Source organism: Typopeltis vanoorti, chromosome 12, assembly GCF_054136105.1.
Source record: "Typopeltis vanoorti isolate ZY-2024b chromosome 12, IOZ_Tvanoo_1.0, whole genome shotgun sequence".
Classification (NCBI taxonomy): domain Eukaryota; kingdom Metazoa; phylum Arthropoda; class Arachnida; order Uropygi; family Thelyphonidae; genus Typopeltis; species Typopeltis vanoorti.
In genome coordinates this window covers 17059641-17082846 of record NC_143560.1, presented here as the reverse complement: position 1 = coordinate 17082846, position 23206 = coordinate 17059641, and the positions used below count along the sequence as shown (strand labels likewise).

Here is a 23206-nt window from a genome sequence, read left to right as displayed (position 1 = left end):
TCAAAGTGAAAACTTTGGTGTCTTGAGCAGGGTTTCTGAACTTTAGCCATTCCATGTTACTGGAATGGCTAAATTTCCGACTAAATGTCTGAAATTTAGCCATTCCAGTAACATGTGAATTCCACTCAAAAGGTTGCATACCTTTTGAGTGGAATTCACATAATTCTTAGTCTGAATCTAAAATTTAACAACAACACTAATACTAATATCATATTCCAAATTAGGTAAAATAAACGATAAAAAAAATAAAAAAATAAAAATCAGTGAAGGTATAGATAGAACTGAGCCTCAAACACACACCCCTTAAGGCAAGCAAAAGTTCTGAAAAAAGAAAATATTCTTCCATGGTTAATAAACCCATTACACTGGTTAGGCAAAAACAATCTTCTTTAGGCTTTTTGAGCAACAAAGGGGACCTATTACCTTGAGTATTTCCTTAACGGTTTAAAGTTTGCCACACATGGCAAACAGGTTAGTTTGACTTATTTAAAGTTTATCTTATGCTCAAGTTTCATCTGAAACTAAAACAATACATGATTTTGTAACATTCTGCTACATCTTTCACTACAATTACAGATATGTAAATGTACACGTTGTTAAGTTCTCGATAATCTATAACAAAATCAAATCATACAGCACACCTTTCAATATCTTAATATTCCGAAACTTTTGCATTATTCTGAATTTAAAGAAGTCAAAATGGCTATGTCCTAGCAATGCATCCTTTATGTACTCGGAATTTTTTTTTTTTTTTTATTCTGTCAGGTCCAGAATGTTTTATTATGAATATTTCCATAATATGGTTCTGAACCTTTTCAAGTTCAAATAATAAAATAGATCAATATTAAAAAAAAAACTTTGGGAGAAAAAGCTATGGGAAGTTATTCTACTCAGAATACTTAAATTACTAAGTGACAGCTAATCCCTTTACAGACTCAGTGTAGGCCTGTATTATTTGGGAGATGGCAAATCCGTTAGGTGTGCTATTGATATGATACTTGAATATAAGACAAGACATTTACCTGTATGCGACACTTCACCAAATCTAATGGTACAACAGCAGTGTGTGTAATTCCACAGCTAAGTATTCCACCAAATCCACAAAGAGCATAGTACTTTAGCGACCCATATTCACAACTATATGTCTCTGTAAAATAAAACAGATCCTGTAAAAAGTTAATTAAAGAAATCCTTCCAAAATTAAAACATCAAATTTCAAAAGAATTTTCACCTATATCATAAACTGCTGTGAAAACTTATTTGGATTTCATCATTATGTCAGTCCATTCTGAAAAAAGCCCTCTGATTACAACTGAGACTAGTCTATTACTTCTATTAATAACATGTCTGTCCAGTTCGCCTGTTTTGCAAGATAAACTGCAATGTCTACAGGAGACCAGTTAAGTAACCTTAAAAAAAAAAAATGCAATTTTCCAAAACTGGACTACAAATATTGCAACAACATCCTTTAATATAGAGAACTCATAGCTGAACTTATGATTGTGTTAAAAATCTTTCACATATCCTCTTTAATATTAATTTCACTAATATAGGATAAGACAAGTAATGATCTTATTCTGCTACTTAATAGCAATTATTCCACTATATGCCATCAAATAGTGATTCTTAACTTTCTTCAGCCCACTACTCCCATCATCTGGGAGCAATAGGCAACTATGGTCTTTTGAGAGTCTCACAATCCTGAAATGCAAATATTACAGGATGACAAACATTACACATTGACAGCTGAACACATCAAAATCAACATATCTATGCATTTACTTAGTACCACAATTACAGATGTATACTATATCAAACTATACTAACTAATTAAATGAAAGAAACCTCCACAGAATGAACTGACCACAGCTTCTGACCTAATGACCAATCATCACCTTCACAGAAGGCCATGGTAGTAGGCTCAGTATCCATCTGGATACTGAACAAATAAAGATGGACTGGCAATTTGGGATTTAGCCAACCAAACTATTTTCATTAGCTTAAAACAATAAAATCATGTTACAATGTGATGGCACTTCATGCCAGCTGGAGATTGACCCAGTTAAATATCCAATTGTTTTCATCATAGAATCGGGGTACACTGAAGGAACCTCCTCGTAGATTGTGTTATATACAAAGGTGATCACTCGGAAATCACAATCGGGCATACCCTGGGCAACGTTGAAACTCAACGTTGGCTAATCCTTCAGCTACTGGAACAATCATGTGAACTATAAATCAGCCTTCTTCAAGGCTAGCTTTTAAGATGACTTCAATAAATATTGAAAGACTATCATCGGAAAAGAAAGTTTTATTAGCAGAAGTGTGATACACGCAAATGTGATATTTTAGTTATCCAGGAGACACATCGAGGGGTAAAAAGCAGTAGACCAAAAATTCATGGCATGAAATTAGTAGCTGAGAGACCACACGAGCAATATGGTAGTGTTATATTTGCTAAACCAGACTTGGATATTAAATCTATACATATGACATCCCATAATAATATAGAGATATTAACCATCGAGATCAAGTCCTGCACAATCACATCAGTATATAAGCCACCTAATGAAAATTTTGTCTTCAAAGAACCTGCCAACTTTAATGCCCAGAAGGTTAAAATAATACTCAGACTTTAATTGTCAGAGTTTAACACTGGGCTACAAAATGAGCAACAGGAATGGTGCTGAGCTGGAAAATTGGACTGAGAGAGAAAGACTAAAGCTGATCCATGATCCCAAGTTAAAACCATCATTCAATAGTGGAAGGTGGAGAAGAGGCTATAATCCAGATAACATCTTTATCAGTGAACAAGCAGCCATGCAAGCGACGAAGATAGTAGAAGAGCCGATACCAAGAACTCAGCACAGACCTGTTACTTGTGAAGTCAGAGCCATTATCAATCCAGAGATAGTACCTTTTAAGCGACGGTTTAATTTTAAAAAAGCAAGATGGGACGGATTTGCGAAAGAACTCGATCAGACAGTAAACACTCTTGAAGCAGATCCAAGGAACTATGAAGAGTTCGTGAATACCATCAAAATAGTATCTTGGTGGCACATACCATGAGGGTGCAGAACTCAATATATCGCTGGGCTTAATGAAGACTAGACAGAACAACTGAAAGAATATAAAATCAGATATGACAAGGATCCTTTTGCTGTAGACACAATCGAGGCAGGCGAAAAACTGATGGACAAACTCACGGATGGTAGAAAGACGAGATGGATGAAGCTAATGCAGGATTTGGATATGAAACAGAACAGCAGACAAGCATGGAAACTGGTAAAGAATTTAAGCAACGATCCAACTAAAACTGCAATTTACATAACAAAGGTCACGCCAAACCAGATTGCTTACCAGCTACTACTGAATGGATGGACAGACAAGAAGATACTGAAAACCAATCTTACATGCATTAAAGAAGCTGAGACTAATTCATTAGCCTGTCCATTCTCTGAAGAAGAACTAAGAAAAGCTATATGTCACCTGAAAGAGAATAGCGCTGCTGGCCCGGACGACATTCAGACAGAACAGATAAAGCGTTTTGGTCCGGTATAACGTAATCACCAGGCAAAAGACGTAAAGTGGCCAATGGCCAAAAAAAAGCAGATGACAGACGAAAGACATCCAATGTACGGCCATATCATCACGGCTTCTCGACTCAAATCGAGGCATAGTTTTATGCAAAGAACCAAATCACTGATCCATAAACCTGAGGAGCGATGCCTTGTTCTATGGAGGGAATCGGTTCAACTTCAAGACGTCCCCATAATTAAGGAAGAGTTAATCCAGGGATATCACCTACCCTATAGCATCTGGAGGACTCTGAACCGTCTTAGAGTGGGAGTGTCCAGATGCAGAAGTAACCTGATGAAATGGGGTTATGCAGATGACAGCTGTGACTGTAGAGACGTCCAAACTGATGAACATCTTTTATTTTGCCCACTAACCGATGTGTGCTCCACGGATGACATTCTGAAGGTCAATGACAAGGCGATACAAGCCACTGTTTTTTGGATGGAGAGGATATGATTGGTGTTCCGGACTCAGAAAGTAAAGTAAGTAAGTAAGTATCAGAGAATCAGGATGAACAGCAAAAAGTCAACTACTGAAATGAACTCCAGCTAGTCACCAGTCAAGGTGATGGGCTGGAGTCATCAATATAAGTATCAATGGAAAAAGAACTGGAACTAGCAGAAAAACTGGATAAGTACCAAATGAATATCAGATGAAAAAGACAAAACTAGGTGAGATTCTTCTAAGCAACATACAAGTGTTATATTCAGGCAACAATGATCAAGGAAAAGGTTCAATGTTAACATGAGGAGATAATCTTAAATGGCAAGCAGTATCAAATGGTGTTGTCGGAAAATGGACAAGACTTATTTGTACCTATGATTGAAGAGAAGGTTATGTTAAGGAAGCAGTAAAGGAATTTTTTTGAGGCATTAGAGAAAACAGCTGACAAAGAAAGTTGGTACTTGTTGGAGAAAGTTGGTCCTTGTTAAAGATCTAAACAGCAAAGCAAGAAATGATTGAGATATAAAAATGCTAAGGAGAAATTTTGGAGAATTAGTAAGTACCTGCTGGATTTCTGTTCAGGATATGTATTAATCATTACTAACACCATGTTCAAACATGAAGAGACAAGAAATAAGAGAAAAAGAAAAAAAAAAGTGTTTTAGGATACAATTATTTTCATGCTGGGTAAGATGAATCGCATACAGAGGATATGAAATAGGAAATGATCAGCATTTAGTTTTGAGCAGGATAAAATTTAAAAAATTTAATTGGAGAGGGGGAGTACTTAAGGATCAGAGTGTATAAATGGGAGAAGACTGCCACATAGCTCTTTAAGGAATGCATAGAGCTGACCAGGATTTCTGACCTAATGTCCAATCCTTACCTTCTCATGGCACATCCTGTTAAGGTACCTGGATACTGAATGAATGAGGATGGACTGGCATCCCTGTGTGGGATTTAGACGACCAAATTTTATTCTTATTGGCTTTTGGTAGAAAGTGGAATAATAAAATGATGGTAGTACAACATGACAGAATTTCATGTCATGTTGTAAAAAGGTCCCTGTTGTTTTTGTCAGGAAACCAGGATGAACAGTGCAAAGTCAGCTACTGGATCAAATCCCAGAACACATCCCTAAAACAGCAGAGTTCAAGATTGGTACTATCAATATAAGAAGCATCATGGAAAAGAAATAGAACTAGCAAAAGAATTGAATAAGTACCAGATCGACATAATAAATGTGACAAACAAACACAAAAACAGGTGAGATTCCAAATAATAAATACAAAATGTTATATTCAGGCAGTAATCAGGGAAAACAGGGTAACCTTGAATGGCAGGCAATATCAAGTAAAGCAATGTTGCCAAATATCAGAATGAAGAACTAGACAATGAAACTCATTTGTGCTTATAGTCCTACAGAAGATTTTACTCTGAAAAAAATGGGGAAATTTTTTGAGGGATTAGAGAAGGCAGCTGGCACAATGAAAAAGAAAAGTCCTTGTTGAAGATCTAAACAGCAGAACTGGAAATGAATCCCACACACACACACACACACACACACACACACACACACAGAAATGTTTTGGGGAAAATATATACTAATACCATGTTCCAACCTAAAAATGTGCATAGATTTGCATGGAGAGAAGATGCAAGAAATAAGTCTCTATGTCAACTGTATAATAAGACTATATTATACAGTTGATAGTGATGTTTTTCCACTGGTTCAAGACACAAAGCAGTTGCAATTGGAAGTGATCACTATTATCTTTTTGTTTAATTTGAGCAGGATAAAATTGAATTCCATATGGAAAAGAAGAGTGTGTAATAACATTTTAAAGTAAATCAAAGTCAAACAGCTTTCAGAGGCAAACTGTAAATTCAAATTCAAACATCATTCAAGAAATAAAAAAAGAAGAAAAAAAAAATGAAAGAGTTTGAAAACAAGGATCAAACCTTAGAGATTCAGTGGCAAATTCTGACGCAAACATTCATTCAGCAAGAGAGAAATGTGATGAGGTTGTTTGTAAGGATAGAAAAATCAGAACTCCATGGTAAAGTCAGAAAGTTGAAGAGGCAGTCAAGGAAAAGAAAGCATATAAAAAAGCTCCTGGCAAGTAAGTCAGCCTATGCTCTAAGAGAATACAGAAAAACACATAAGAAAGCAAAGCAATGTGTAAAGCTAACCAAATAACAGTCATGGCAAGACTTGGGTAAGAATATAGAAAATAAATATCAGGAAGGTGACAAAGTATGCTGGGGGGCTATTGAAAAGCTTAGAAATAGAGGAAAGATTACCTGTAAAATGAATCAAAGATGATGATAAAGGTGACATAAAAACTGAAGATATTCTATCTGTGGAATAATTATTTTGAAAGGCTGCTCAACAAAACAAGCAGTTTCAGTATGGTGGTGGTGGAAACTCCTAACTAGAATGTAGTCGGGAATCTTGAAGTACAAAAAATTAAAAACCTAAAAAGGAAAAAGGCAGCTGGAGTAGATGAAATTCAACTATAAATGCTCAAATGTAGAATTACAAGGGTGGTCTGAAAAGTTCTCGGCCTAACAATGAAAAAACGAATTTATAATTTCAAAATTATTTTTATTTTTCAACATAATCTCCCTTAAGACTAATACATTTATTCCAGTGCCATTATCCCATCCCTGTAGTGGTTCTCAGTAAGATCTGCAAAATACCCATCTGCAATTACCTCTTGATTCGAAGAAAAATGCTGTCCAGCGAAGAAGAGTTTTAGTTTCGGGAAGAGATAAAAAGCAGAGAGCCAAATCTAGGGAATAGGGTGAATGTTGCAACAATTCATAGTGAAGATTCCTTAATTTTCCCATTGTCAAAGCACCTTTATGGGCAGGTGATTGTCCTGAGGAAAGATGATTTTTTTCTTCTGCAAAACGGGTCTTTCCTCATGAATGTTTTCATCTAGTTTGGTTAAAAGATCGGAATAATATTCTCTGGTTATTGTTTTACTCTTTCCAAGATAATTAATAAACAAAATGCCTTTAGTATCCCAAAACATCGATGCCATGACCTTTCCTGCTGATGGAACAGACTGTCTTCTTTGGAGCTTAACAACTAGCTTCTGTCCATTGTTTTGACTGCTGTTTAAATTCTGGTGTGTAATGGTGAATCCAAGTCTCATCCATAGTAATAAATTGACACACAAAATCAGTTTTATTCTTGTTAAAACACTTCAAGTACTGTTCAGATATTTTCATGCGAGTGCATTTTTGATCTGCTATGAGCAAGCGCAGCACCCATCTTGTGCAAAGCTTTTTCATTTGCAATCCTTCATGCTAAATATATCCTACACATTCTTTTGAAATGCCTATAGTCTCAGCAATTTTATGCACTTTGACTCGCCGGTCATCCAATACCATATCGTGCACTTGATCAATGATTTCTGGTGTTGTTACACTTTTTGGACATCCTTCACATCGATCATCTTCAAGGCTGGTACAGCCATGTTTAAACTCGGCAGCCAATTTCTTAATTGTTGAAAATGAAGGAGAAAAGTGCCCATAAACTTTTATGAACTTCGAATGAATTTCTTTTGCCGTTAAACCTTCTTTTTACAAAGAATTTTATAACCACACGATACTCAATTTTATCCATTTCAAGGGATACAGATAACACTTTTGCTTCAGACAGCTGTATAAAAAAAACTACTTGATAGAATGACTTGCAATTTCACATGGATGCTTATGACAGATGTACCAAATCAGAAAAAAAAATCTTGCCGATAGTGTTGCCATCTATGGTCAAGTCTGAGAACTTTTCAGACCACCCTCATATAAAAGTTTTACAGTGGCTACACTACATAATTCAAAAAGCTGGTCAGAAGGTCAAATTCCAGATGATTGCAGCAGAGCTCTCACAGCATCCATCTATGAAAAGAGAAAATAAAATTGCACATGAGAATTAAAGGTGTTCCCTACTGAGTGTTATTGATAAGATTTATGCAAGTATACTTAAGAAACAGCTAAGAAAAATTTTGGAAGGGAAGCTTAGTAAAGAACAAGCTGGATTCAAGGCAAATAGAGGTTGTCAGGATAAGATTTTCACTTTAAGACAATAGTTGAGAAATCTTGAGAACATAACATGGATCTGTATTTAAGTTTTTTTGATCTAGAAAAGGCATATGACAAGATGGCAAGAGGAAAGCTCTTCAAAATGATGGTTATATAGTAAATAGAACATTATATCGAGCAATACGTAGTCTCCAGCTGGAAGTAAGCAGTTAGACTTGAAGGAGGTAAGTGAAGATGGTTTGATGTTACATCAGGTGTGCAACAAGGGTACACATTATCTCCACTGTTATCTGCATGGATCATAGAGATAAGTGGTATTAAATCAGATTCAAAATTGGCAGTATTAATCTTAGCTCTTTACTTTATGCAGATATTATTTTTATTATTATTATTACATGACACCTCCAGGAAGTCCAAAGACTCATCAAGGGAGGGCACCTACTGTACAACTGTCTCCTCCACTCAATCCACCAACTACAACTAAGTGCAATCACACCAACGGCATCTACCACCCACCACCACCACCACTAGTATTTCCACAGACAATCACAAACATCCATGCCCACAGCAGGATTCGAACCCGCAGCCTTTTGGCTGGAGAGTGGATATGCTAACCACTCGTCCAACCAGGCCGGCTAATGTTATATTTGTAAATAAATACATTACTAGCCTGCAAGATTCCCCAACTAAATTGTAATATGTATGAAAATCAGCAATAAAAAGAATGAAAATAGGCAGATATATTGAAAACATCAACTTTATCCTGAATTGTGAATCTATAGAACAAGTAAACATTTCAGCTATTTAGGCACAATTTTCAGTGAAGATGGTAATTTAAATATGGAAATTGACAATAGAATTAATAAAGCTGGTAGGAAGTCAGCTAATAAATTTATATGGAACACGGAAGAAATTAGTCAAAAGACTAAATTAAATACATACAAGACAGCATTCAAACCAATTTTAACTTATGGATCTGAGAATTGGGTTAGAAATACAACACTTGATCAACGACTGGAGACCTCAGATATGAGAATTCTGAGAAAGATTAGTAGAGCAAACAGATGGCATCAATGGCAATATTACATTAAAAATGAGGATATTAGGGAAGAACTTCCAATTGTTAGCATTTAGGAATGTGTTGGTAGAGTACATTCCTAAATAGAACACCATACCACAGGTGGTATGGTCACAAACAGAATGGGAGAGGAAACAGAGCAAAGAACAAGTGCTCTTTGCCAGGAAATAGACCCAGAGGAAGATCACACTGTAGGTGGATTAACACAATAAAAATTACCCAGAAATATAAGATCTGATAATGTTGGAGTCTTGATAGATATTAATTTGGAGGAACATTGTTGATCAGAAGTTAGTAATGGTGTAAATTTTTCATGTAGTGCTATCATAATTATCCTGTACACCCCTTGAGGGTATATATCAGGAATTTGATGATAAAATTGAATATACTGAAAAGAAACGTACGTAATTAAGTTTAAAAAAACAATGAAAAGTTGAGTAGCTTTCAGAGGTGAACTGTATTCTCAAAATACAAATATTCAAGAAAAAAAAATGGAAGGTTGAAAACAGATTCAAATCTTGGAGACCCAGTGGTAGACCCCGAAGAAAACACTGCTTCAGCCAGAGAGGTATGGTCTGCAAGCATAGAAAAATCACACTCTATGGTGTACTCAGGAAGTAACAGTTAAGGAAAAGAAGAAATTGTATTAAAAGTTCCTGTATTCTCTCAGTATGTGCTCTGAGAGAATACAGAGGAAAATGTAAAAAAGCTAAGCAATGTAAAACTAGCTAAACAAACCTCGTGACAAGATTTTGGCAAGAACAAAATAAAGAAAAGTAGCAAAATATTCCAGAGATTATTGAAAGATCTTAGAAATGAACGAAAGAGCATTGTGAATGGAATCAGATGATTCTAGAAGTCTGGAATAAATACTCTGAAAGATTGGTAAATGAAACACGTGGTTGTAGAAAACATTCAAGGGGAATGCAATGAGGAGTACACATAGCAATACTTAAGGTTGAAATGTGGAAGACAGATATTTAATTATAAATGCTCAAGTATAAAAGCATAAGCTTTACAATGGTTACACTGCATAATTCAATAGGACTGGTCAAATTCCAGATAATTGGAGATCTCATAGCACCCATCTATGAAAAAACAAGATTAAATGTAAGAATTACAATGTCATTTCCCTACTTGTTCCTAACAAGTTCTCTGCAAGAATACTTAAGAGGACAAGAAAGATTGTGAAAAGAGATCTGGAGAACAGCTGAATTCAAACTAAACAAAGGTAAAGTTGTAAGGATCAGATTTTGAATTTAAGACAAATAATTGGACAATCCTGGGCAAATAAGGATTTGCATGTTTTGTAGATCTCGAAAAAAGGCATATGACAAGGTGCTTCTTAAGAGAAAAGCTGTTCAAAATGTTGCAGCTATATTGTGTAAATGGTACATTATATCAAAGTTCAATTCTGACTGACAACTGAAATAGAGTCAACAGTCAGAATTGAACTTTGATGAGAAATTATGTGCGAGACAAGCGTGCATATCATGCCCACTATTATTCATCTATATGGATCACATTAAGGAAAGAGGCAATAAACCTGATATGAAAACTGGCAATGTTAATCTCAACTCTTAACTTTATGCAGATGTACTGGATTTATTCAAGACTATAATAAGTCTGGAGGATTCTCTAAATTGAATAAATGACATAATAAACATCAGCAATGAAAAGAGACTATGAAAATAAATTAAAGATACCAAGATATTATATACTTAGTTTAATCCTTCATCCAAGTGCAAGCAAACAAAGTTTGTGCCTGAACTATTTTCAGAACTGAGGCAACTTCACATCAGTTGCCTTAGTATCCCATAATGCAAAGCACATATCCTTATATGTATAGTACTATGCATTATGGGAAGGGTGAAAATAGATAAGAGCAATGAAAATATCAACTTCATCCTGAATTGAGAAGATAGAGAACAAGTAATAAAACATTTTAATAAGGCTGTGGGAATAGATGACATGTCACCACGTATTTTTAAAAGAATGCAAAAGAATTAGTGATGCCCTTGTCCTGGTTATTTAATGAAAGTCTTGCAGTGGTGAAGGTTCCTAAGGAATGGAAACAAGGCGAAATAATATCTCTCCACAAGCATGGTTTGAGAACAGAAGTTTCCAATTATAGACCGGTCTGTATATATCTGCAGTTGTAATCAAAGTGTTGGAAAAATTGATTAGAAATAGAATATAGGATTGGGTTGATTGACATAAGATTCTCTATGATGTTCAGCATGGGTTTGTGAAGAGCAAGTCTTATTTTAGCAATCTGATTATGTTTTATGATAAGGTGACAAATGTGTTGGATAAGGAGGACCATATACAGTAATATTCTTGGACTCTGGAAAAGCATTTGACGGATTAGCACATAAGTTGGTGTATAAACTGCAGAGAATAGGAATGGATAGTATATTGGTTAGATGGATCGGATATTGGCTCTCTGAACAATACCAGCAAGTTGTGTATAATAGATCTGTGTGTCAGAATAATGTCAGAAAAGGTGACCAGTGGCATGCCTCAGGGTTCTATTCTTGTGCCTTACTGTTTAACTTATTTGTTAATGATATTTCATGTGGATTGACTAAGGATCATCAAATATTTGCTGCAAAGTTAGGTAGAATTATCAGGAGTAATGCTGATGTTAATTCACTACAGGAAGATTTGAATAGACTTTTAGCTTGGACAAATGAGTGGGGTTGCAGTTTTAATATTAATAAATGCAAGGTGTTAACACTTTGGGATACAGAGATATAAGGCTACATGCTGTATTTGTGAAGCTGTACTTCAAGAAGTGGATGAGATTTGGGATCTTGGAGTGATGGTAGACAGTGTACTGAAGTTCTGGGAGCACATCACACGCGTTGCAAAGACTGCACATCGTATTGCTGCCATGATAAAAAGTACATGTAGCGATAAGGGTGGTGGTGGTGCTGCTGCTTCTATATAAGGCATTGGTCAGACCACATATGATCTATTCTGCTCAGATTTAGTCACCTAATTTTTAGTGTGATGTGGAAACACTTAAGTGCCCAAAGATAAATAACCAAAGTGATATCAGGACTCTGGAGTGTTTGGTTATGAAGAGTGTTTGAGAGTATGTGGATTACAAAGATTGGTGGATAGGAGGAAAAGAGGAGATATGATACAGACCTTCAAGTTAGTTAAGGAATTCTATCAGATTAATACAGAAGAAATTAAAAAAAGAGTGGATGTTAAGATTGGAAGAATGAAAAGTTATCCCTGGAAGTTGTATAAAGATGTGCTAAAGGAGAATGTAAAGAGTAGATACTTTACATGGAGAGTTGTTAGTGAGTGGAATGCATTGCCCGAGTGCACTGTCAGTGGAGGTAGTGTAAATAACTTCAAAGCTCATTATGACAGACATACTGCTGGTTGAGTGGGCCTCCCACAATGAGTGCCGACACCATGGAGGATACTAAATAAAAATAATATCTGCTATTTAGGCACGATTTTAATGAAAAGAGCAAACTAAATATAGAAATAGTTAGCAGAGCTGGTTATAGTAGTTGGTATAGTAAGAAGTCAAATGAATAAATTTATATTGAATAAGAGAAATTAGTCGAAAGATTAAACTTGGTAAAGAAAGACTGTTCAAACCAGTTTTAATTTATGGATCCAAGAAATAGTTTAAAAATAATACTTGACCGAAGACCAGACACAAGAGTTTTGACAAAAAGTAAGAGTGACCAGGTGGCATTAGTGACAATCGTATTAAGAATGAGATTAGAAAGGAATATGATACTGTTTGAATTCAGGAGTGTGTCAGCAGAACTAACTTCAAGTAGTCTGAGCACAGATAATGGAAGAGGGAGTGTTATAAAATGTTTTTTTTTTCCCTTGCCAGGATGGCAAGAAAAAGACCCCCCAGAGGAAGACCAAAAATAGATGAACTGATTATACTAAGAAGTGCCTTAGAAGATAATCACAAGTTCTGACAATACTGAGATAAGATTAATTCGGAAAAAAATGGTTGACAAAAAATTAGTAATGACGTACACCTCATACAAGATATCATAATATCTTGTAGTTCCACCCCCCCCCCGAGGATACATATCAGGTTTATTTATGGTTTACTGACATAAGGACAGCAAAGGCCATACTGCACCATATCAAAGGTTACAGCAGCACACAAAGGTATCAAATACTAAGAGATAAGTTGGTAAATGTGGCATAAAAAAAAGGGGGATAAATAAGAATAGGATGTTAGATTTGAGCAATGACATTCAAGGAGTAGTGATAGCATTCAACACCCAACATGAAGATACTTCTTGACTGGAAAGCAGTTTCATGCAGGTAAAATTCAAAATGGGGAAATGAACAATGACACTTATGTGTGTGTATGATCTCACAGAAGGTTCTCCTAAGGAAGAAATGAAGGCATTTTTGGATCCTTGTTAGCAATTTAAACAGCAAACTAGGAAATTAATCCCACCAGGCAAAGGAACTTTTGGGGAAAATTTAGAGAAAAGGACAAAGATACTAATAACGGTATCTGTTGGATTTCTGAATAGTCATTACTAATCAGAACAGTGGATTTCTGAATAATCATTACTAATTCACATTTTAATAAATGTGAATTAATAATGTGAATTAATAATGTGAATGTAAATGTGAATTAAGCTCTCTGAACTTCAAAGATGTGCATATTCAGATGCAGAGACGATGCAAGAAATAAGAAAGCATCATTGACTATGTCATGATATGTAATATTTTCATGCTAGTTCAGGAAGTTGGACATTATTATACAGGTATCTCCATGGAGTCGAGACTTATCATGGGAGATCCATTATTCACACACTTGCCATCATTCACAAAATACATATCACACCTCTCCTTAATTCACTGATAGAGCACCTACAACATCTCTGGCAACCCATTCCACCCATTTACCACCTTCCGTGCAAAAAAAACAGTCTTAACACCATTGCTAACTGCACTCTTACACAATTTCCACTAGTGACCCCTTGTTCTCTCCCTTTTTGCCATGTACTGAAAAAAAAGTCTTCACTATCAATCCTATAAAACCCTTTAATTTAATAACTTAAATGCTTCTATCATATTTCCTCTTGTTTTGCCTATCAGCTAATTTTTGAAGCCTACAGACCATCAATCTATTTTCATAGGGAGCATTATACAGACCTGCCGCAATCTTCATCACTCGCCTCTGGATCATCTCCAGAACTTCATCCCCAGGAAATCTGGGAGTCCAGATGTGGATTTATTAAAGCCTTATATAACATCTTTATCCCTGCTTGTTAGAGTATTCTTCGACCATAAATCTGAGACATCTTCTGGGAGTATAAAACTAATACTTGTAACACACACAAATGAAACATGTGGATGTTTCCACATGTTCCCTAAAGTTGTATCCAGCTTTGGTGCTGGCCTTCTATGGACATTTTGTAGGAGACCTAGGATGCAAATTGTAAACCGGATCTTTGAGGATTGTTTTCCAAATAATGAGAGGTTTCTTCATCCATATTTATTTAAATCTGTATAGCTGTAAAGCTGCCACACGACAAACTACTCGTTGAATTGGAACTAATGGGGTTGAATAGTAGATTCGTGTGTTGGATTGGAGATTGGCTGTCTGATAGGTATAAGCAGGTTGTGTATGGGGGGAGTGATTTCCCAGAAGAGGTAAGTCATTACTGGCATGCTCCAGGGATCTTTTTAAGTCATTGTTGTTTTAATTTGTATGTACATGGCATTAGGTCAGTAGTAACTATTTGCTAATGTTGGGTCTTTTTCTGGTTTTAGGATGTCAATGACAATTGACTTATGCCATGAATCCAAAATCTCCTCTCCTGGCAAGCATCCTGTTGTATATTAAGAGAAGGAAATCTACAGAATGCTTTAATCACCTCATAATGAATGTCGCAAGGACCGACTAAACTGGCATAAGAATATAAGTGCTCTTTTTAGTTCCTCCTTAATGAACAGCTAATCATATAGCTCTAGTCCATTAGCCGAAAACTTGAGTTGCTGTTTCACTTCTTTCGAGATCAAAATTCAATTACATATCCATTTTTCAAGGTATGTCAAATGCATTCTGTACCCACTATATTTTTCAGGATTTAATTCAATAAAATTTTTGCACGGGTTATGTGAATGATGGATGTAAATTGGGTCCAAGATTATTTTTGACTGACATCTAAACTTAACATAACTAAGGTGCTTTGACATTAACATATTTAAAATGTTAAGATCTGATGTAGTAAGATCTATCTCTCTGAAATATACCCCAATATCGGAATTTTTTTAACATTCTATCATGACTGGATATTAAAGTATTATGTAAAATAGGAAACACCACCTAGCCATGTGCACTAGAGCAATGTGCTTATGTTCTGTCTCAGTGAGAGTGCAACATCCCAAACTACAAAGCCCTGGTTCTCACACGATTCTTTTATATACACTTTAAAAGAGAAAATGAAATTTTTTTGTTGTTGTTACCATTTTTTCCCTAAGCTTCTACATCAATTTATGAACTCAAGCATCTTTTTTTCTTATTTTCTAGAAAGCATGATGTCAATGCTTACTATTAAAATATGCTTTGTTTTTCAGAATTTTCTCTTCATACTCCTTTCCTCCTTAAAAATGAGGATCTTCTGAATATTATTTGGTCTCACTACACAAAAATCATCAGCTAAGTTCTAAAAGTTTTTGATGGGATTACTTTCAGTGAAATTCTGCTTAAAGTGCTAAAACACTGAAATTTTAATAACTAGCTAGAAAGGGGAGGAGAATGACAGACTTCTGAAAATTGGGCCAACTTTAGATCTATATCCAATGTAATTTTTACTGCCTCTGGAGGAAAAATCCATCACTAATCTTATAAACAAAAAACCAATTCAAATATCTAAAGAAACTAATATGCTAAGCAAAACAGTCACTTTAAGCAATGAGTACCCTATAAATAACAAAAAATAATTTTTGCCATTTAAAAAAGGTAGAAAGTTTTACCTTTCAAAAGGTAGAAAATTTTCAAGAAACAAAAAACTAACACTAGAATCACATTCAACAATCAAGAAAAAAATCAATTTCTCCTTTATAAGCTTTTTTTTTTTTTTGGCAAAGTTTCCATGGCCAATTTTGGATATTCCAGAAATTTTCAGAATCTGATACTTTTTAAAAATAGGATTTTATGCATTTCTGTTACAAAAAAAAAAAGAAAAAAAGAAGATATCAGAACTTCAGGAAGTTATGGCCATTATCTATGGGTGAATGACATCAGAAATACAAATTGCTATTGTTGTTTAAAACATCTGAAATTTTAAATCAAATTATCATCTCAAAGCAGTTTAAGTAAAAATTTATATTTTGTTCCAAATCTGTGGGAGACTCTTCTCTCTGGATTTACCCACCTAGGTTAATACAAAAAAAAAATAAAACATTTTACAAGCACACAAAAATGGAATTCCATCTTTTGATATGTTGTATAAATATTGTAGTTTTTATTTCAACATTTGTTCTTTATATATATCTTTTTCATCCTCCTTCCATTCACTGCTTGATATATAGGGCTCTCCATAAATTTCCAGGTGAATTATTATTGTATGTGCAGAGTCCAAAGACTCATCAGGTGACCCAAACTATACACACAATTTATCATACAAACAGTATGATCCTAAAACATTGTATAGTACATCCACAGATTCGAGACCCTTTGACACTTCTGCACATATCAAAAGAAGGAGAATCCATTCCGATCAATCCATGTGGGATGAGTTGTTTATTATTACACATCGGAAAATTAACTTCTCATTTATGATCATTGTACATTTTAAAGTGGTAACTCTGTTTTCCTTGTATAACAGTTGGAAAATTTTATATAAAGCACTTGTTAATCTCACACTTACTTGCCTCATGGGTGTCTTCATACATTCACCTGTGTTCATCCTAATTGCTTAAGTTTTCCTGAATTTGCACTGTAGCATGCTCTATGTATACAGCTCTCCCAACTACCAAAACCATTTAGATGTAGCACATCAGCATTTAACAAATCTTTCTTTCCAAACTCAAACCATACATCTACAAATCGTATATCATTTCTTCTGAACAACCTGTGTATTGATTCGTTTGCTATCAACACCCTCCTCTCCAATTTTCCTTTATCATACTGTGGCAGGAGACTAACAATCTTCACCTTCTCACTCTTCATTTTTGATTCATTCAATAACTCCTTTACATCCTCCCTCATAGAATACTTCTTACTTCTCAGAACATTAATGTCAACCAACCAAGAAAATTAGTTCTTTCGCCTTACCTTTTTGCATCCAGTTGGCATGGCTAATATTAACATTTGTTAAATACTTCTCTGATCATACAGTCTCCATATATAATTTACTCCTTATCATATTTTTCTCGTTTGTTCACATGATCTCATTTACCCCTGACCACATGCTTCCTTCTCAACTCAGCCCTGTGAATCTCTTGCCACTTCAACATTTTTGATTTTGTGATTTGTTCTGCAAAGGACAACATGCAATTATGCTATTTACTTATTTAGGTCTCCTGTATTTTGCCTGCCGTAAATTCAATATTGATTCCAACATTAGCATTTTCCATTCTACCATCAATACTGTCTACTCTACTAACATCTGGTTTGTTTTTATCACCTAACTGGTAAGCACTGTCAGAACACTTAATATACACTCGTTCATCAGTTTCACTCTCTTTCCTTAAATCCTTTAATTTTTGCAATGAATACAACTCGCACACTGCACTGTACAAAATCATGTAAATCATCCAATAATAGCATCTTCGCCACCATTGTTCTATAGTATGCCCACAGAAGTCAAAAGAAGGAGAATCCATTCCGATAATAGGGTAATCAATCCGTATTGTGGGAGGAGTTGTTTATTATTGTACTGTATTATATTTTATTATGTTTATTATAGTATTGTATATCAATACCAAAGTAACACAAATCCACACAACTCATTATCTAAATTATTTCAATCCCCCACCTACTGCCCACTAATAGTTTTTTTTTTTTTTTTGGTCTATAAATTATGTTCTCGATAATTTGCCTCAACAGCTTTGTTCAGTCCACTGATGAACGAGTACCTGTCCATAAGTATCCATAACATCTTTTATCTCATCATCCCATCTTACCACTGATTTCTGATAAACAATTCTTGGTGTCCATTCTGTTGTCCTATTTGTCCATCTGTTGTTACACATTCCATCATGCCATGCCCAGTACCATTCATTTCATTGATAATGAAATGAATGGCATAAACTTGATATCGAAATTTCATTATCAAGTTTATGGTCAATTGTAATTATTTGCCTTAGATATCTGCAGGAACTCTTATTTTCAAATGTTTGTATTTTGATGCGTTTTCATTCTGAAGCATATTAACTATACATTATTTTTGATTTGTCCATATTTATATGCAGCCTTATCTCCAAACTTACTTCATTTAATTCAATAAACATGTGTTGTAATTTTTTTGGTGATGTTGCTATTAGTATGATATCATGAATCTTAGATTCTTATTTTCCATCAATATTCAATCCTCCACTTACCAGCCAAAAGGCTACAGGTTCAAATCCTGCCTCCAGCATAGATGTTTGCGATTGTATATGCAGTGTAGATGATGATGGTAGCTGTGGTTTGATGGAGTTGGTAGATCATGAGTGGTGGAGATGGAGAGTTGCAGAGTAGGTGCCCTCCCTCCCTCAATTAGTCTTTGGCCTTCTTGGAGGCATCACGTAATAATAATATATTCATTGACTGTAGAGAATAAATTTGGTGAGAGTCTCCCTGTCTGTTGAAAATTTTTTCACTTGGTTATACTATAAGTTAAAGATGGCAAGAAATTATATTCTTGGATTCATCCTTTATCCAAGTGTAAGCAAATGTGCATGACGTAACTTCACAACTGGGCTACTTGTATAAAGACCAATGATTTCAAATCAATTGCCTTAGTGAACCTCCATAGCTCAGTCAGTATAGACTAAGCCTTTTGGTCGGAAAAACCTGGGTTCGATTCCTGTCCATGACATGAGGAAACCTTTATCTAGTTTCGACTAAAGGCGAGTTAGCTAGTTTCATATGGAGGTAGAGGATTTTTTCACCCAGAAACTGTTTTTTCATCTCTCAGAACAGGCAAGACGGACCCATGAATGCACACACACACACACACACAATCTACAGTCATAAAATACATCCCTAATCCCTCATTTGGAGGGCTCAACCCATCCTAAGGGAAAGGAGAGAAAAGGGAGAACCCCTCCACCCATATGAAATAAACTGCCTTAGTATCTTATAATGCAAGGCAAATATCCTTAAAGGCATATCAGTGGGAACCAGACCCAGAAGAGGTCATGCAGAACCAGACCCAGAAGGTCATGCACTGATAAGATGATCTCAAAGTTTCAAAACCAGTCTGGGTAATGGCCCTTCTCATAGCATTATACATGTCTGTAAGGATTACTGTGCCTTGCATTATGGGATACTAAGGCAATTGATGTGAAATCACTGGCCTCTATATATACACAAGTAACCCAGTCGTGAAGTTACTTTGCACGCAAACTTTGTTTTGCTTACACTTAGATAAACAATGAATATTTCTTAGCATTTTGAAATTATAGTCTCCTTGTCTGACCTCTTTTTATTTCTATTTTTCTTTCTTTTAAATTTATTACAGCTAAACCTTTCTCGTATACATGAATTATAAATATTGTCTATTCCTTTATATTTTAAAGCTTCTCGCATTTTACATTTATTCTATTTTTACATTACTTCTATTCAGTGAAGTTTGTTTTTTTTCAAGTCTATGAAAGCCAAAGAAATTGATATGTATTCTTTTTCTTTTCCCATTACTTGACTTAATGCTTGTAAGTGATCCACAGTTTCTGAAATGTGCCCGTTGATGGAAATTTAATATTGTTTATATTTGTTATTTGTTGGTGGGAAAACCATCATACAAACATTGCTACCACCGTGGAGTATTCTTCTCTTCAAGGCTCTCTGAGACGCATGCAGATAGGCTTCCAGTCTTCTTTATCACTGCCGATGTCTCACTTCTCTCTCTGTGCATATATATCTGAAAACGGATCCCAATTGTATTTTTGTAAGAGATAGATGACACAAATAAGAGGCGTGACAGTATGTTACGTCACACTCTCCGAAATGCTGCAGATATATACATATATACATAAAAGAAAACGTCCATACACACTTTACAACCAATCACAGGTAAGTCACATTATTGTGTTCCTGCAAAAGTAAAATCATACCTGTAGATGCTGCGGCCATCGTTCGCTGGGAAAGTAAAGGCTTTTCATCTACTTTTGTATCTAATGACGGAGATTCTTTCGAAGCTTCGCATGATACTGTAAATGGGTTCTTCAGGGACTCCAAAGGTATTTTAAGCATTTTGAACTGTCGCACAAGAAATGAAAACAGACAATTAAGCTAAGTATATATGGCTGCAATAAATATGAGAAATTCAGACAGTCTACGATGAAATTAAAAAAAAGATGGCGGGATTAACAAAAATAGCACTCCTTACCGGCAATACGGCGTATTCGTAGAGGCCACTAAGGACAATCGTACTAACTTTTAACACAGCCTGAAATATAAACAACAGAGTCCTCTAGTGAAAGACGATTATCATAAAATATAATTTGAAAAAAGTGAAAAGCAGAACATAACTTTATTTTTGATAATTGTAATGATAAATGTAAAGGTGCTTCATGCAGCCTTCATCGGCATATATAAAATTTTGCACCGATTTTTATTATTAGGTATGTCTTCCAGTGAACAATCCTTATAAGAGGAATATTCGGGACCAGTGATGGCCAGTACATAAGCACTGCGACACTGTAAGTGATGATATCAAATAAAGTTAAAGGTGTAAAGTTCTGAAATTAATGGTTACAAAAAATGGAGATAATTGAAATCATTAAGGAAGTGCGAAATTGAATCGCATGAGAGAAAGAATTGGAAAGGAGAGGTCGAGATATAAACGAATGATTCTCAAGTGGATTCCGTACTAATGAAAGACGAAATAATAATGATAATGATAAGTATGAAATATATTAGTTTTTTTCTTACAAAGAAAACAACAACGCAACTGTTAAATGTTTAACACGTTCATTGCTAATCACGCGATATCGCGCGATGCGAGTTCTCACCAAACGGCCGATCACGCGTATTGCGTTGACGTCGCTAACTAAATAAAAAAATAAAAAAAATTTGGCCACCACACGAAATTCCAATTTTCAGCTTGGCAATGAACGATATCGCGCGATCACGCGTTATCGCGTGGACGTCGCTAACTAAATAAAAAAATATAAAAAATTTCGCCACCACACGAAATTCCAATTTTCAGCTTGGCAATGAGAGTGTTAAATACGTTGTTATAAGATTTATTTTAGACTTTTAACTTTTAACTTCAATAGCTGGATGAACATCAATCCGTTGGATTTTTATCCGTAATCGGTATTTTTTAATTGTTTAAATAAAGAAAGTTTTGAGCACTTGGCTCGCCCTAATTAGGGCTGTGTACAGGGCCGACGGAAGCGAGCATACAGAGCATGCGATGAATGCGGGCACCGCTACGAAGGGGGCGCCGCCGCAGGGGCACGGTTCATAAGTTCATTTTTAAGAAACAAAATTTTTATCATAAAAACAAAAAATTCTTAGAATGATCAATATTAAAATAAATAAGGCCGGATACACCGAATAAAAATTTTTAAAAAATTGTATGTTGCCGCCTGTTTGATCAGTCGGCTGTTTACAATTTTGCAGCGAGAAAGCTAAATGCTTGCCTGCAGAATGTTGTGTCTACTGCAGTCTATCTAAAGTGAAACGGTGAACAGTTTTTATGCGCAGAAACGAATTTTCGTACAAAACATTTGTTTTTAGTTAACCAGTGATATGGTACGCATCTCAGTTGGCTACTGACAGTAGCGCAGTGCAGACTATTATTTCGTCTCTGTGTCGTGTTGAGTAATATGGTACGCATCTCAGTAGGCTACTGCGGACTATTATTTCGTCTCTGTGTTGTATTGCGTAATAATTTTTGGTCGGTATAAAATAGAAATGAAATCAAAAATTAAAAAAAAGTTATCCGGTGTACGTCATGCTGCAAAAGAAGCAGATATTAAGAAACAAACTGGGGCTCTGAATAAGTTTGTTAAAATATTAAAATATTCTGATGCAGATTGTAACCAACTCAATACATCAGAAATCCGAGTTGAAGAACCGTGCACATCATCCAGTTTTCATGAAAGTACTATTGCAACTATTGAACAAGATGACAAGACGCATGATTTAAGTGAAAAACAGTTAGGAGAAGATTTAGTTGTAGTTGAACACGAAACTAACACATTGTTAATCTCTGTAAATTTAGAAGATCTAGGTGAATGGGGAAATATTGATGAAAAATTACGAGTTGTTTTAATTGAAATGGGGCCTGTTCAGAAGAAAAATATAATATACCCCAGAGATACATATGGTCGTAAATTTGGCGACACGTATTATAATAGAAAAATGGAAAACGGGGAGCTCGTTAAATGAATGAATGAACCAAGAACATGGCTCATTTATTTCGAAATTTTAAATTCTGTTTTTTGATTTTGTTGCAAACTTTTCACACCTACTGAATCAAGTAGTCTTGTAGAAGGTTATAACGATTGGAGAAATGTAAGTACAACTTTATATAGACATGAGACTAGTTTAACTCACATGAAAAGTTTCTTAAAATGGAAGGAGCTTGATAAAAATTTAAAAAGCAAAACTATTATTGATTGTCAGACTCAAAGCATGTATGAAATGGAAAAGAAACATTGAACGAGTGATTTAGAACACTTGGTTGAAATTATAAAATTCTTTGGTAGCCAAAATTTAGCTTTACACGCATCATCTGATAGGTGCCTCCGTAGCGCAATTGGAAGAACGACAGTACATTGCGCCCTTCGATTGGAATAGGCCTAAGTTCGATTCTCGTCGCGACGGGAGGAATCTTTATCTGGTCGATTTCAATTCGAAGGTGAGTTAGCCGA

General features: G+C 35.2%; 1 protein-coding gene across 1 annotated transcript in view; it reads right to left on the bottom strand.

Moving 5' to 3' along the window:
* The window catches only part of LOC150100602 (solute carrier family 25 member 3-like), a 92188-nt gene extending 71352 nt beyond the window's left edge, over window positions 1–20836 (bottom strand). The window contains exons 1-3 of the mRNA XM_090401826.1: window positions 20710–20836; window positions 20435–20579; window positions 1023–1147 (exon numbers count right to left, since the gene is read on the bottom strand). Coding sequence (XP_090257952.1) covers window positions 1023–1147; window positions 20435–20573 — 264 coding nt within the window. The 5' untranslated portion in view covers window positions 20574–20579; window positions 20710–20836. The remainder of the gene's footprint in view (window positions 1–1022; window positions 1148–20434; window positions 20580–20709) is intronic.
* Between the last annotated feature and the right edge of the window lie 2370 nt (window positions 20837–23206).